This window comes from Oxyura jamaicensis, chromosome 8, assembly GCF_011077185.1.
Source record: "Oxyura jamaicensis isolate SHBP4307 breed ruddy duck chromosome 8, BPBGC_Ojam_1.0, whole genome shotgun sequence".
Classification (NCBI taxonomy): domain Eukaryota; kingdom Metazoa; phylum Chordata; class Aves; order Anseriformes; family Anatidae; genus Oxyura; species Oxyura jamaicensis.
This window is the reverse complement of record NC_048900.1, coordinates 6,479,136-6,493,726: the sequence shown is the minus strand read 5'-3', so window position 1 is coordinate 6,493,726 and position 14,591 is coordinate 6,479,136. Positions and strand designations below refer to the sequence as shown.

General features: G+C 35.4%; 1 protein-coding gene across 1 annotated transcript in view; it reads left to right on the top strand.

Moving 5' to 3' along the window:
• PTPRC (protein tyrosine phosphatase receptor type C) overlaps nucleotides 1-14,140 on the top strand; it is a 63,664-nt gene extending 49,524 nt beyond the window's left edge. The window contains exons 16-32 of the mRNA XM_035333362.1: nucleotides 738-769; nucleotides 1,908-2,023; nucleotides 2,519-2,609; nucleotides 2,705-2,781; nucleotides 3,013-3,049; nucleotides 3,476-3,573; nucleotides 3,903-4,028; nucleotides 5,886-6,043; nucleotides 6,533-6,668; nucleotides 7,369-7,518; nucleotides 7,956-8,046; nucleotides 9,069-9,202; nucleotides 10,078-10,212; nucleotides 10,539-10,661; nucleotides 11,087-11,265; nucleotides 11,930-12,065; nucleotides 12,850-14,140. Coding sequence (XP_035189253.1) covers nucleotides 738-769; nucleotides 1,908-2,023; nucleotides 2,519-2,609; nucleotides 2,705-2,781; nucleotides 3,013-3,049; nucleotides 3,476-3,573; nucleotides 3,903-4,028; nucleotides 5,886-6,043; nucleotides 6,533-6,668; nucleotides 7,369-7,518; nucleotides 7,956-8,046; nucleotides 9,069-9,202; nucleotides 10,078-10,212; nucleotides 10,539-10,661; nucleotides 11,087-11,265; nucleotides 11,930-12,065; nucleotides 12,850-13,122 — 2,092 coding nt within the window. The 3' untranslated portion in view covers nucleotides 13,123-14,140. The remainder of the gene's footprint in view (nucleotides 1-737; nucleotides 770-1,907; nucleotides 2,024-2,518; nucleotides 2,610-2,704; nucleotides 2,782-3,012; nucleotides 3,050-3,475; nucleotides 3,574-3,902; nucleotides 4,029-5,885; nucleotides 6,044-6,532; nucleotides 6,669-7,368; nucleotides 7,519-7,955; nucleotides 8,047-9,068; nucleotides 9,203-10,077; nucleotides 10,213-10,538; nucleotides 10,662-11,086; nucleotides 11,266-11,929; nucleotides 12,066-12,849) is intronic.
• The last annotated feature ends 451 nt before the right edge of the window (nucleotides 14,141-14,591 follow it).

Genomic DNA, 14,591 nt, shown 5'->3' with positions numbered 1-14,591 from the left:
ACAAGAAGGATGTGGGGCTGTTAGAGCAGGTCCAGATGAGGGCCACAAAGATGATCAGAGGTCTGGAGCACCTCTCCTGTGAAGAAAGGCTGAGAGAGCTGGGGCTGTTCAGCCTGAAGAGAAAGCTCTGGGGAGACTCCTTTGCAGCTTTTCAATACTTAAAGGGGGCTTACAGAAAAGATGGAGAGCAAATTTTGCTTGGGCAGGTAATGATAGGACAAGGGAGAATGGTTTTAAACTAAAAGATTTAGATTAGATGTTAGGAGCAAATTCTCACTGAGAGGGTGGTGAGGCACTGGAACAGGCTTCCCAGAGAAGTTGTGGATGCCCCATCCACAGGGAAGTGTTCAAAGCCCGGTTGGACGAGGCAACCAGAACTAGTGGGTGGCATCCCTGCCCATGGCAGAGGGTTTGGAACTAGGTGGTCTTTAAGGTCCCTTCTGACCCAAGCCATTCTATGATATGATTCTATGAAAATTATGCAAGCGTTAAGACTCTTTGATGCAGCTCCCTTGTTCCTCCCCCGTGATAGTGCTCATTGTAGGGCAGGGATCCCAAGCTCCTCTCTACAGGGTCTGTAAGTCCTAGCTGTGTCACTTTTATTTCACAAAGAGCTTGTAATGCTGTCTGTTTACTGAACAGTCTTGGTGGGTATTCATATATGAAACTGTATTTAACTCATTATCAGATGTGTCTTACTAGTCAAAGCTTTTACAGATGCTTTTGCTTTTTTACAGCAATTCTTCTGAAGACATCAGCCTCGTAGGAGGTGAGTATCTTTATATATTGAGCGGGTGGAAATAAAATTAGTCACGTCTTACTGACACTTTTGGATTGTTTACATTCTAGGTTTTATATATAGATTACAGATACTGACATGATAAAACCTACTTTAGAGAAAAACAAACAAACACACATTCAGTATTTCTCTACATATTGAAATATTGAACTTCAAATATATTCCAGAAGTATTTATACCTAAATGAACTGAAAGTTTACAAGTTTGAAAACCTGATATTATTTCATTAAAAAAAAGTTACCCCAGATTTCCTGTTTCCCTATACCTTCTTAAAATCAAGAATTTTACATAAAGCAGTACTTTATCACTGTAAAATTTTGAAGGCTTTCAAATTCCAAAGACTGAAAGTAAGCATAATGTGTAGCTTTTTGTACAGGATTTCAAAGCTTATGAAGAAAAACGGAATAAGTCAATACTAGAAAGCTTCAAGAAAACATCTTTTTATTACACTCAAGCCCACAAAAATTAATTACATTAAATTGGAAGTAATACTGTGTTGATATCCAATTCCATTTGCTCAGATACACATACTTATTTAAACAATCTTTTAAATGGAACTGAAAAATCAACAGATGTCTAGAGATGTTAAGCCTTGTTCAATCATTATTATTAAAGATAGTATGGATTATTACAACTCAGAATAAGTTGGAGAAAATTAGGAAAAGTAGGCAACATTTATTGTTATATTTCAAAAGAAATGTTAAGCAGGTTGTTTATATAGTAATCCATTTAAACATTGCCAGGAAATGATTAGAACTAAAGTACACCCCCGTAATTATTGTGGGTGTTTGGGCTGTCTGTTGCTGTGACCCAAGTATGACAATTGGCACATTGTGCAAAAGTGCTGTTCATGCAAAGTCCCTGCATGTGGCCTCCTCCTGATGTGTCCACAGTTCCACAGCTGAACAAGGTCTGTTATTCCCAGGACCTGTTTGCTTGTAGATTATCTGGGGAGCAACAGTTTTTGAAAAATAAATATACTCTGTTGAAATAACTGGGTTCATCCTTTTGTTAATTTAACTAACAATTTGAGAAGCACATTACATTACTGATATGTAGTTTACATTTTAAAAGACAGTAAAAATAAATGTTCAACATATTTACACAGTTAAAGATGATGAAAGACAGCTTCTGAACATAGAGCCAATACCTTCTGAGAAATTGTTGGAGACATATAAGAGGAAGATTGCTGATGAAGGAAGACTTTTCTTGGATGAATTTCAGGTTTGTCATTGGCTCAAAATATACCACAGATTTGTAGCCAGGTTGTTGGAAAAATTCTGTTTGGGAGCATGTCTAAAGTATATGCACTAGATATGCACTAGTTATAAATAAATAACAAAGAATCTAGAAAATTGAGTGGATTCTCATCTGAGGTCAAACATGGCTTCAGCTAATTTTGCTACCAAGTTCTTCTTATGATCAGATGAAAATATTTTATTATTATTATTTCTGGAGTGGTTCAAAAGTACTTTTTGAGGTTAACTTTCTACAGTCTCTTTCTCTAAATAGGCATGGGGATATAAATAATATGTAATTGTGGAGATATATAATGAAGAGAGAATACTTTTCATTTATTTTAAATAGAAATGTATGAAACAGTACTGTATGAAAGTTATCTTCCAGATTCTTAGTAGCAAATTTCTTTCATATATATTTGATTGTAAGTATCTCTTTTAAGCACATGATTATTAATTAAATAAACACTGTATTTTACAGAGTATTCCTAGAATTTTCACTAAATTTTCAATAAGGGAGGCCAAAAAAAGCCATAATCAGAACAAAAACCGTTACATTGATATCCTTCCATGTGAGTATTTGTTACAATTTTTGTATGTTCTATAAATATTTGTTGTCTCAGTGCCTCAAGACAATATAATTATTTTGTTTAAATACTTTAAACAGATGACCATAACCGTGTTGAGCTCTCTGAGATACCAGGAGATCCAGGATCAGACTATATCAATGCAAGTCATATCGATGTGAGTGATTTCTGCTTATAAAACCTCATAGGCTCTATTGAAGAAACCCTGTAATGTGCACATTTCATCTATCAGACACTCTGAGGATTTCCATTTGATTTTTTTCAATCTTTGTTATGCATTTGATATTATTGGAATGTTGCATATTTAGTTGATTTCTAAATTTGCAAATCTTTTTAAAATGTTCTTGTTTTCTTTTTAAAAGTTGAATAACGTTGTACATTTTTACAGGGCTTCAAAGAACCAAGAAAATATATTGCTGCACAAGGTAATTTCTAAACTTAAAATAATTTGTTTTCTTCATTCAACCACTTAGGAAGTAGTCACAAAGTATTAGTGAATTTAAACAAAAATTGAAAATCTAACATTTTGAAATTAAATGTGAAAAAAATTGTCAATGTGATTTGACTTCGGGAATTTTGTGAACATGAACAAATTGCACTTCACAGTCTGATTTCTTATGAGGTGTAGTTTTATGCAAGGGATTTTCATATTTCACAGATATGCACTAAAGATATATATATAACTTTTAAAATGTTTCAGCCTAATGGCTGCAGTCATAAAGAAAGCAAACCTGTGGCTCTTATTTGCATGAACTCTGGTTAGTTTTTCAGACTGTGTGGCTAAACATATCAACAAGGCAGCTTTTGTGTAGCTGGACTCTGAAAAAATCCCTTAATATATCTCCTGCCAGGCCCCAAGGATGAAACCACAGATGATTTCTGGAGAATGATCTGGGAGCAGAAGGCAACAATTATTGTCATGGTTACTCGCTGTGAGGAAGGAAACAGGGTGAGAAATACCCATCCATCCATCCATCCATCCATCCATCCATCCATCCATTCTTTTGTGGATTCTTTTTGTGGAACAGAACGGGTTGCTGTGCACCTATTGTATAGTATTGTTGCTTTATTTTACAAGTTAAATTCCATGGATATTTGGAATTATTTAGCAGAGATGTCCTAAGTAGTGCCCACATTTTCAGGAGAGGGCAAGACCTATGGGAAACTGGAAAACTATACTAAGTTGCTGTCTATTTAAAATCAGACTTCCTTCTAGCTCTCTACTGTCTGCCACTTTGCTGTCATGCTTGCTCACCAGTTAACTTCATATCTTTGTAGAACAAATGTGCCCAGTACTGGCCATCAATGGAGAATGGCTCTGCGACATATGGGGACATTATTGTGAAGATCAATGAAAGTAAAATGTGTCCAGACTATATAATTCAGAAACTACATATCACAAAGGTAAGTTGACTCAGGAGTGTAAGACTGACTGGAGCTGGAATGTGTATTTGGAGTCTGTAGGTTTTGTTAAAAAAATCTTTTAAAGCGTGAGAAGAGTCAGCTGTCATTGGCAGATGCCTACTGGTTTTCCCCAAGCAATATTTGGTTTAAATAAAAACTTACCACATGTAGATGTCATTCGTTACAGAAAATATGAGTTAGACATGCATTTCCCAACTTAAAAATGTATTTTCCCTAATAGTCTGGAATCTACATTTAAGAGGACACTTAATATACTAAGTACAGAAAACTTAATATTGTGTATTTTCATTAGATATTTAGCTTGTTTTTAATCCGGAAATTTATCAGGTTTATATGTATCTCAGCATTGTCTTTTACGAGTAAAATTAATGTGACTCATAGACCACCATTATCTACCCTCATAATAGTTGTACAGCTGTACAGTGTGCAAATTCTGGTAATCTCAAGTGCATTTATAAACATAAGCATTTTAAAATTACCATTTGGCTAGGTGAAAGGTCATTAAGGCTGGTTAACCTATCTTTTTTATACATCTGAAATCATATTAGTTGCTCTATTTGTAATTGAGAAGAAAATTTGCCATCTAAGGCTAAATGCTTCTCTCACACCCTTTGCAAATATATTCCAGTATGGGGAAGTGGAATATAAATCACAGATCTTCAGCAAAATACTCAAGTAACAGACTCCACCCATCTTGATCTAAGATTACAGCTGGGAATTCCTACTCTGCTGTCTCATTGCATTTCAATAATGCCAAAATTGCAACTTTGTGCGAAGACAGTGAGAATATGATGATGTTAAGAATTAACTGTTAAAGACACCGCTCTGTGACTAGAACAATCTAATAGTAGAAGGGAAAGATTGCTGCAGGCTGAGGACTAATATTTTTAGAGCTGTCTGCTCTCAGATTGGCTGACATCATATTAATATAGATAAAACCGAAAATGGTTGAGGAATTTGAGTCATCCCTGGCAAGAAATTGGAGACTTCTACAGTTCTGGTGCAATAGTGATGTATAATTCCCGAAAGAGTGGTGAATAACTGTATGAACATATGTGTCACAGCTGGATACTTCAAGTCTGAGCAAGAATTTGGGGATTAATTACTGGGGAGATACCCATGTAGCCATACTGAATCTTGGCTAGTAAAAAAGCTATAGGAAGTCTTTGTCATTTTGTTTTATAATGATGGTTATCAAAATGTGTGTCTTCTCTTTGAATCTAGCAGCAACATATGAAAATAAGACCCAACCGTGGTTTAAGCACTGATCAGGTGACTTAAAAAAGAGAGTCAGTATCATTGAAAATCATAGGTTCTCCTGCACTTTTTTCTATTCTGAGTTAATTTTATTTATTTTATTTTTAATCTGTGGTACTCTCAGCAAGGTACTTCTAGGAGACATGAGCGAATTACTAGCCAGTATCCCTTGAAGCAAGCAGAGCTATAAACTAGCCAAGTTATTCATGAATAGAGTGGGGAGACATATTATACTCTGCATTATAAACTGGATTATATAGCCTGAGAATAAAGTATTTGTGACAACATTTTGAACCTCCTGCTTGTTCACTGTGTAAGTTATTGTGAATTCCTGATTCACAGCTTTCTTGACTGCTACTTTTTAAATTTAAACGGAATATGAAAAATGTTGTAACCTGAGAGACCATTGAGCACCACATGACAGCACACTATTTGAAATTTCTGTTTCAACATTTGATGACTGTTGTCCTTATTTTTCTTTTGCTTTGTATATCTGCACTTGATTTTAGCTTTGCATATACAGATATGTTAAAAAACAAAACAAACAAACAAACAACAAACATACTTCTTTTTGTCTAGGGAAGAGAAAGGACAGCTGGTAGAGAAGTCACTCACATTCAGTTCACAAGTTGGCCAGATCATGGAGTTCCAGAGGATCCTCATCTCCTTCTTAAACTCCGACGCAGAGTTAATGCTCTAAGCAACTTTTTTAGTGGCCCAATAGTGGTTCATTGCAGGTAAATCTTATATATATATATATATATATATAATGTTAAATGAACATAAAGTTAAACTATTCACAGAAGGGACCTAGGAAAGCCCAGTAGTTTTGATACTGATCCCAAATATTGTGATTTGATTACTTGAGAGTGAAATATCTAGAGAGGCATTTAAAGGCCTGTTTTCTGAAGTCCCTGAAGTCTGATTCAAGTCAACTAAATCTGAGGATACATAGACTTGAAAAGCAACCAGGTAAATGCCACGCTATTCTGGCTATAAGCACCATGTTTGACAATATTGGCCTTATTTTCATTAAAAGATGCTTAAAATCCAAACTTATAATTTTTAGTGTTGCCAATTAATTCACTACAAGAACTGTTTTGATTTCCTTTCTATCCACTTCTCATGGGTTTTCACTTTCTTTCTCTCACTGACTTCTCCCCTCTCAGGGAGGGACTGGAAGATGCCATTCCCCTTCGATAACCAAATCCCTTTGTGCTTTGCAGTGCTGGTGTTGGGCGCACTGGAACCTATATTGGAATCGATGCAATGCTGGAGGGGCTGGATGCAGAAGGCAGAGTGGATGTTTATGGCTATGTTGTGAAGTTGCGTCGGCAGCGGTGCCTCATGGTTCAAGTAGAGGTATCTTGCTAACATTCCTTTCACTTGGAACTCTCCTTCACTAAGTTCTTCATCAGTTTTTCTCAGAAGTGCTCTACTCAATCTTGGGTACTCCTACAATTATGGTGAAGTTTTTAATAGAAAATATATCTCTAAAAAATATTGAGAGAGAGAAAAACTTCCAGTACAATTTTTAAGTTTTAGAAACTTTAGCTTTTTAAGTTTAGACATTAGATAAAAAAGACAGTAACATTTTGGATTTGATAATCCAACTTCTGGCATACCCTTCATAAACACAAAGGAACAAAGGTGAACTTACATAATCAAACCTAATGTTCGTATTCAAAAATGTCTCTGTCTCCTGGGATTTTCAGTTGAGTTGAGAGTACAGTAAAAGTCATGGACTGATGGAATGTATGTTTTGAACTTATTTAGATGTTTTTCTGATCATTTTTTTCAAATCTCAATTGCATGTTTTTTTGGAAGTTATGATGTTTATCTACAAAACACTTTTCATCCAACACAATATGCTCCAAAATATTTAATTTGGAAGTCCTTATGATTTTTAATAGTTTAATGCCTATATAATGGTAATGTTTAATGTTATTACCACTAATAACATCATATAAGTAGTTGTTTTTTATAATTGTTTTAAAAAGTGCTATGATTTTTCTACTCATCAATAACTTCATTTTTAAATACTTCAAATGGGAAATACCAGTCACAGTACATCCTTATCCATCAAGCGCTAGTGGAATACAATCAATATGGAGAAACAGAGATCAGTCTCTCAGAACTGCATTCCTATCTTAACAATCTGAAAAGAAAAGATCCTCCAAGTGATCCTTCTCTGCTGGAGGCAGAATTTCAGGTAAATAAACATTGCCTTCTACTGCACTAACCTGTCACTCCCATTAACATTAAAAAGTGCCCTGCACAGTAGTTATGAAAAAGAGGTACCATCTAAAATAGATCACGTCTGTGCTGTTTTCTTTCTCTGGCACAGAAACAATTTCTTTACCTTCATGAAAGAAAACCAACCTGTAAATAAATTAAATTTGATTCTTGCTTTTGATGTTAATATTTTAAATAAAGATTAGGGGCATAAAACGATTACTTGTGTCTACGTGCATATTTTTCATGCTATTGTACATGTAGTACAATGTAGTCCAGATGTGACCAAAATTTATAGAATTATAGTAAGAAGTGATGCAATGGGAGATGAAGACAGGGTATGGGTGTCCAGAGGGGACAGTGATCCTAGAAACCATTTTTATTCCAAGCATAACGCCACATTTCTTTCTTTAGAGACTGCCTTCCTATAAAGGCTGGCGGACACAGAACACTGGGAATCGAGAAGAAAATAAAAGCAAAAATAGGAATGTCAATACAATTCCATGTAAGTATTTTCTATGAACCTTCTGTTATTTTATCTATTATCTTCTCTATGGAAACCTATTAAATTTTGAGCAAACAAGGAGAGTAAATTACCTTACTGAGATGTATTTGATTAATTGATTTTCTCAATGTTGTAAAATTAAAAACTTCTCTTAGTGTTTTAAAGAATTATTATTATTATTTTTTTATTATTTTTAACTGTGTATTTTCAGGAGCGTTTAAATTTATTTCAAATAAAGTGGCCTTTATTCTGCAGTCTGTTATTGAAGGACTGGACTTTTTCTGCTTACAGACTCCATTAAAACATCAGAAATCAACTGCCTTTTCCTTTGGTGAAAATGAAGAACTAGAACTTGGTGACTCTGACAAGCTAGTGAAGGATCACAGACTCTAGGTTTCAAAGAGTGGGTCACTGTCTTATGTATAGGGTAAAACTTTGCTCAGTACTTGGATGCAACACATCCCAAAGTGTTTGTGGCTCACTTAAAAAATGCATTAGGAGAGAGAAGGAAGAAGCCTTATGGGTGGGAACCTGGAGGAGCCTTTCTCAAATCTAGAGTACCTCAAGTTTGGCTTTTGACATTACGGAAGGTGGAAGAGCTCTTAGCCCTCTTCTGTCAAATCCTTTTTTTTCTGATGCCTCTGGTCTTTCCTCAGTAAAGACACGGCTGCCTGGGAACTGGTCTTAGCATGTGTTGCAAGGGTTTTGCAAAATCAGCCACCAGTTCCCTGACTCCCTTCTACTGCTTAGGGAGCTACAAACACACTTGGTAGCACAACACCAAGTTCAGAAACTTGCGACAGTTCAGGGTCATTGGAAAAAATTGTTTTTGCTCTTCTCCCAGAGTAAAGCAACCAAGCCACAAGGGAATCCAGGCCACCATGTGAGTGGTCATCTTCATCCAGCAATAAAGAACAGTAGCTGGGATTCCCTGGAGGAAGCAGAATGGGGATGTGGAGACAGCTCCCCTCTAATGCTGTGTATGAGCAGCAGTGGCATAACTGTGACACTGTCTCACGCAGATGACTTCAACCGAGTGCCAATCAGGAATGACGAGGAACAAAATAAGGACGGTGAACATGATTCAGATGATTCTTCAGATGAAGAAAGTGACTGTGAAGAATCAAGCAAATACATTAATGCTTCCTTCATAACCGTATGTATATAGAGGGTCCACTCTATATCTCTATATCTCTAGCATCTCACAAGCTTTCAAATAAAGCTTGCCTATGATAATTTATATACTAGCTTGAACTCATTCTCTTATTGGCTTCACAAATAGAATAAGTTTACCTGAACAGAGGAGGAAGATCTGATGGTTGATTGGCAAATCCATTTAGTATTTTAATAATCAAAATCTTCTACATTTCACTACAACAAGACAATCCATATTAATATTTTCTCTGGGAGTGAAGTGTGAGTACAGTTATTCACATATACAAAACTGTACTAGTAAAAATTCGGGCCATCAATTTTTTGGTGTCATATTTACTTTCAAAGAGAGCAGTTATCAGTTGCTAATTAGATAACAGATGTTATGGAATTATTAGGTAAATTAGATTTATCTAGATTCTTTAAAGTGTGACACAGTTACAGTAACTAGTAAGAGTAAATGTATTTTTGCTTTTGGATAGCTCAGTGTCAACTGACTGGTGCACTAAGTCTAGTGTACAGTTTAAACTTCTCATTGGTGAAATTAAACAACTGTGTAGAATTAAATATTTGTTTTAGCCCTGAAAAAAAAAATGCTTTGTAGATAATAGTGGGTCTTACCATAGCATGAGTATATCTTGTTGTCAGCCTGGAAGTAATGCTTTGGAAGTGATACTGGGAGTTTAATGTCATTTGGTTGTTATAATCCCTGTAAGATCATTCATTGCCTATTGTGGTAGGCATATTTTCCCTAGGAACAAATGGATCATTAGTTTACTATTCTTTATATAACAATGAGTTCTGCTGCATGACAATCACATTTCAAAGGAAAAACAAACAAACAAACAAAAACACAGCAACTTAAAATCTCTTTTATAGGGTTACTGGGGTCCAAAAGCCATGATTGCAACACAGGGACCACTGCAGGAAACTATCTCTGACTTCTGGCAGATGGTATTCCAAAGAAAAGTAAAAGTCATTGTTATGCTGACAGAGCTAAAAGAAGGAGATCAGGTAAGCGCATCATTTTCACACTGATGTATTAAGGGTCCTCTATATATAAAGAAAACACTGAATTTCATTCTCTTAGTCTCTTCCTCCACTTAAGTGTGTTTCATGGGATGAGGAATTTGTATTTCCAATATAATTTTTTTCTGTTGTTTACCTCCTTAATTTGCCTTCTAATTAATTTTTGAGGAAAGTGTTGTTTGATGCTCTATTTTAAAATACAGACAAACTCCTACTACTTTGAAGTGAACACATTCTGTAAGTGCATGTGGAAGATAAACTAAAAGGAAGTTTGAATGGTAAGCACTGACTTGTACTTTTATCTATTTTAGGAACACTGTGCACAGTACTGGGGAGAAGGCAAACAAACATATGATGGCATAGAAGTTCAAATGACGGATGTCAACTGTTGTCCTAGCTATACGATACGAGCATTTGATGTTACACATCTGAAGGTAAAAGTTTCTTTTCAAATTATGAAAGGAAGTTTTACACAAGTTCTTGTAATTAGAAACCTAGCACAAAGAAAGAGGGGAGGGATAGTTCCAAACACACATACCTCCTGTGCTAAGAAACGGAAGTATTTTTCTCTTCAAGACCAGTAGTTAATCATGATAAATGTTACAAACTGGCTAAAATTTACCCCTTAGTGAATTGCTGAGATGGTAGTAGTGGAGTCTCAGGAGGTCAGCTCTCTTTTGTACTTTAAGCAGTGCTTAGGCCTCTGTCTAGCTCATATTTGCACAAAGGCAGAACTCCTATCACAATATAGTTCCCCAGGAATAAAAGCTTTCTTTTGTAAAATAGTTGCAATGGGTGTTCTACATGTATCTTTAATTTTAGCCTGAACATTAATTATGACTCCACTGCTATTTTACAGAGGAAAGAAACACAGAAGGTGTATCAGTATCAGTATCACAGGTGGAATGGCTTGGATGTTCCAGAAGATCCTAAAGATTTAGTCAGCATGATTCTAAACCTTAAACAAAAAATCCCAACCAGACCAGCCTCTGAGGACAACAGGAACAACCGCAGTGTCCCACTTGTCGTCCACTGCCGGTGGGTCTAAATGCACCACGCTCTTAAACCTGGCTCTAAGTTCTGGATATACTTAATAACCACAATTTCATGATACCTACCTTTTCCCACAAGCCTTGCCATGGCTTGTGGGAGACACTCAGCTCTCTGTACAAAATTCCTCAAAATGCTCAGAACTGACCTTTTTGATTGTAGTGCTGAAAGGTGAGTGCACTTCTCTTCAGCCCACATGGATGTGGAGTAGGTGGTTAGAGCTGGGTGCTTTTGCCTGGTACATGTATTTTGAGAAGAAATGCTAGCTCAAAGAGTTTTTGTAATGTATTACTAATGAGGAGCCAGCAGAGCTGTTAGTTCAACCCAGTGCATAAGCCCACTTTTTTAGGATCATTTCCAGGAATTGCCTTGCATACCGTTTTAAAGAGAAGATAATCCTGATAATGATTGCTGAGATTTTAAGACTGAAACTTCTAATTTCTCTCTTATCTGTTAAGTGTTCAAATGAGTTCCAAATGGAATCTAGATAAACTGTCTTTTGTGTGTCCTACAGATATTCTTAATTATAACAATTTCTGTCCAGTAAAAAATGTTTTGAAAATGTAATTCATTATATTGACTTTGAATTAAGCTATTGTTTAGTGAGAAGTCTTGCTGATTATACATTTTAAAAAGGTGTGTTTTTTTCTAGTGATGGATCACAGCAGACTGGTGTATTTTGTGCTTTAATGACCCTCTTGGAAAGTGCAGAAACAGAAGAAGTAATAGATGTTTTCCAAGTAGTAAAAGCTCTTCGTCGCACCAGGCTGGGAGTGGTCTCCACCTTTGTAAGTAAATCCTGTGACTTACCAGGACAAATCACAAGATTGCTTATCACAGTCACAAATATCCTTATGACGTTATGCATAGTTTCTGCATAGGGAATAATAATTATAATCAGGACATTCACAGTCACTAATCACTACTTGGGAATTGGCATTACTGATAAGAATAAAGAAGTCTGGGAGATATCCAGAGCTGTAATGCTATAATACCTTGTGGAAGGTTGCACATTTTACAATTACAAATTGCATAAATCAGTGTTTCTACAGTTGGTTTAGAGACATGTGTCCACAGCACCCTGTAATTGAAGGGTTAGGAGGCAAACCTGATTTCACAGGCTAGGAGCCATCAACTTAGTTTAAGTCACTCCAGAGAATTTGTGTCTCTGTGGCATACACTTTTTGTTTACTAAAAAAACAAACCGGGTTGAGTTTAAGATAAGATATAAGATTACTCTCCCAGAGTCCTTGTGATAAATGTTGTCTACAATTTAGGTACTCTGAAAAACATATCTGGGGGACTTTGCCTTGTGAACCAAGAGGGTACTGAGTGACTCAGCTTGGATTATCTGATAGAAGCAGCTACAGAGACATTATATACACATGAAATCAGAATAAACCATAGAACCACTATCCTGTATGCCAAAAACTGTGGAAGCTGCTTCATATGTGGTCCTGCATGTTCAATTCTGCACTATGTTTCTAAAATTTAAGAAAAGAAAAAATGAATGGGCTTATTTGTGGGCTCTGTGTGTTCCATTCATAATAACCTCTTCTCTTTATATTTAAGGAACATTACCAATTTCTGTATGACACCATTGCCAGTATCTACCCTGCACAGAATGGACAAATAAAGAAGAACAGCCAGCAGGAAGATAAAGTTGAATTTTGCAATGAAGTAGAAAAAAAAAATCAGGAAACTGATTTGATCACTATTGATCTTACCCCATCAACACCAGAGGAAAATGGGGTTTCTGAAGTCTGTGAAGATTCTAAGGCTGCAGATACTACCATGGGAACAGAAAGCTCAACAAATGGCCCCACAACTCCAGTTTTAACTTAGATTTTTTTTTTTTTTTTTTTTTTTGCTAAATAAATAAACAGTGCATTTTCATGTGCAAAAAATCTTAACCAAAATAAGAAGTATATGATTTTTTTTTCCCTCTTCATACCTTTTTGGAAGGCATCTATTTTTATATCAGATTTTCAAAGTTACAGATTTAAAGGAATACTTGAAACTTGTAGAGAATGACAAAGAACTGTGAAAGTTCATTTTTTTGTGTAGATTTGCATTTAATTCTTCAAAAACTTTTCACTGTTTTTATGCTTTTCATTTTAAAAATATGTACAGTGTAATACTATGTTCTTATGTTGAGCAGTGGGAAGTGTGTTTTGTTTTTTTTCTAAAAAAACTTCTGTAACAAGGAGGAAAACAACTCAACACGGCAAGAATAGTGTCTTGCTAAAACAGGCCTGTCTTCAAAACTATTAGCAAGTACTCTAATTGGTAAGCATATGTTCTATCACTTCAGGAGTGCTGACCAAGCACTGTTCTAATAAGTGGAATTTGTGGGACTTTGCCAAACAACTTCAAGAGTTTATTGTTTACATTGTGTGCTAATTCCAAGGGTCAGATTTTCAGTAAATACTCCCAAATCAATGTGGAATAGAAGTTTTGCATTTTTCTAACTTGCCTCAAGATGTCCTTGTTGCTCCATATAAATTCATCTGAGATTTCAATATTAGATTCAAAGCAGAAAGTGGAGATTTGAATGATAACAGTTCTGAAAGAAAACACTTTCTGTTTACTCTTAGAGCATGAAATACTGTGTACTTGCACATTTACTTTGTATGCTTATATCCTGTAATTTAAAGAGACTACTTCCATGAATGCATATGACCTGTTTTCAGAGTAGATGCTTTTTTCCAAACCGTGTAGATTTCAACTAGTACAATGATTTTTTTTTTTTTTAATTAAGAGATTTTTTATGTTATAGTTGTGATAATTCTACTGTTTCCTGCTGAATTTTAGCCTACTGTTTTTAAAACAAATAAAAAGATTAATTAACAGTTAACAAGGTAGAAATTGTTCTAACAGTCTGTAAACTGGTCATTTCTTCTAAATGCACAAAATCTTGTGCTGTCCAATAGATGGATAAAAAAATACAAATTTCCGTAGGAATTTCTTATAATACTGTGTATGAATCCAGGTAAGTGTTATGATTCTCTCATTACAGGTGAACAAAACCATTTTTCTCTTGCTTGAAGTCTTAAAGAAACAGTTACTCAACAGACTTAATGCCCCTCCACTTACCACTGCATGCTCCTAATTTCTCCTTACAAAACAAATTGAAAATACTTAGAGAGCCATGTAAAAAACATATATGGTCACAGTTAAAACATTAATTTAATTTTACAGTTAATTGAGATCAAATAATTAATTCACAATTATCAGTTAAGTGCTGCACCTTGGCAGTCTTACTTGAGTAAGTGGCAGCAAACACTCACGTATATATATATTTGTATATATGT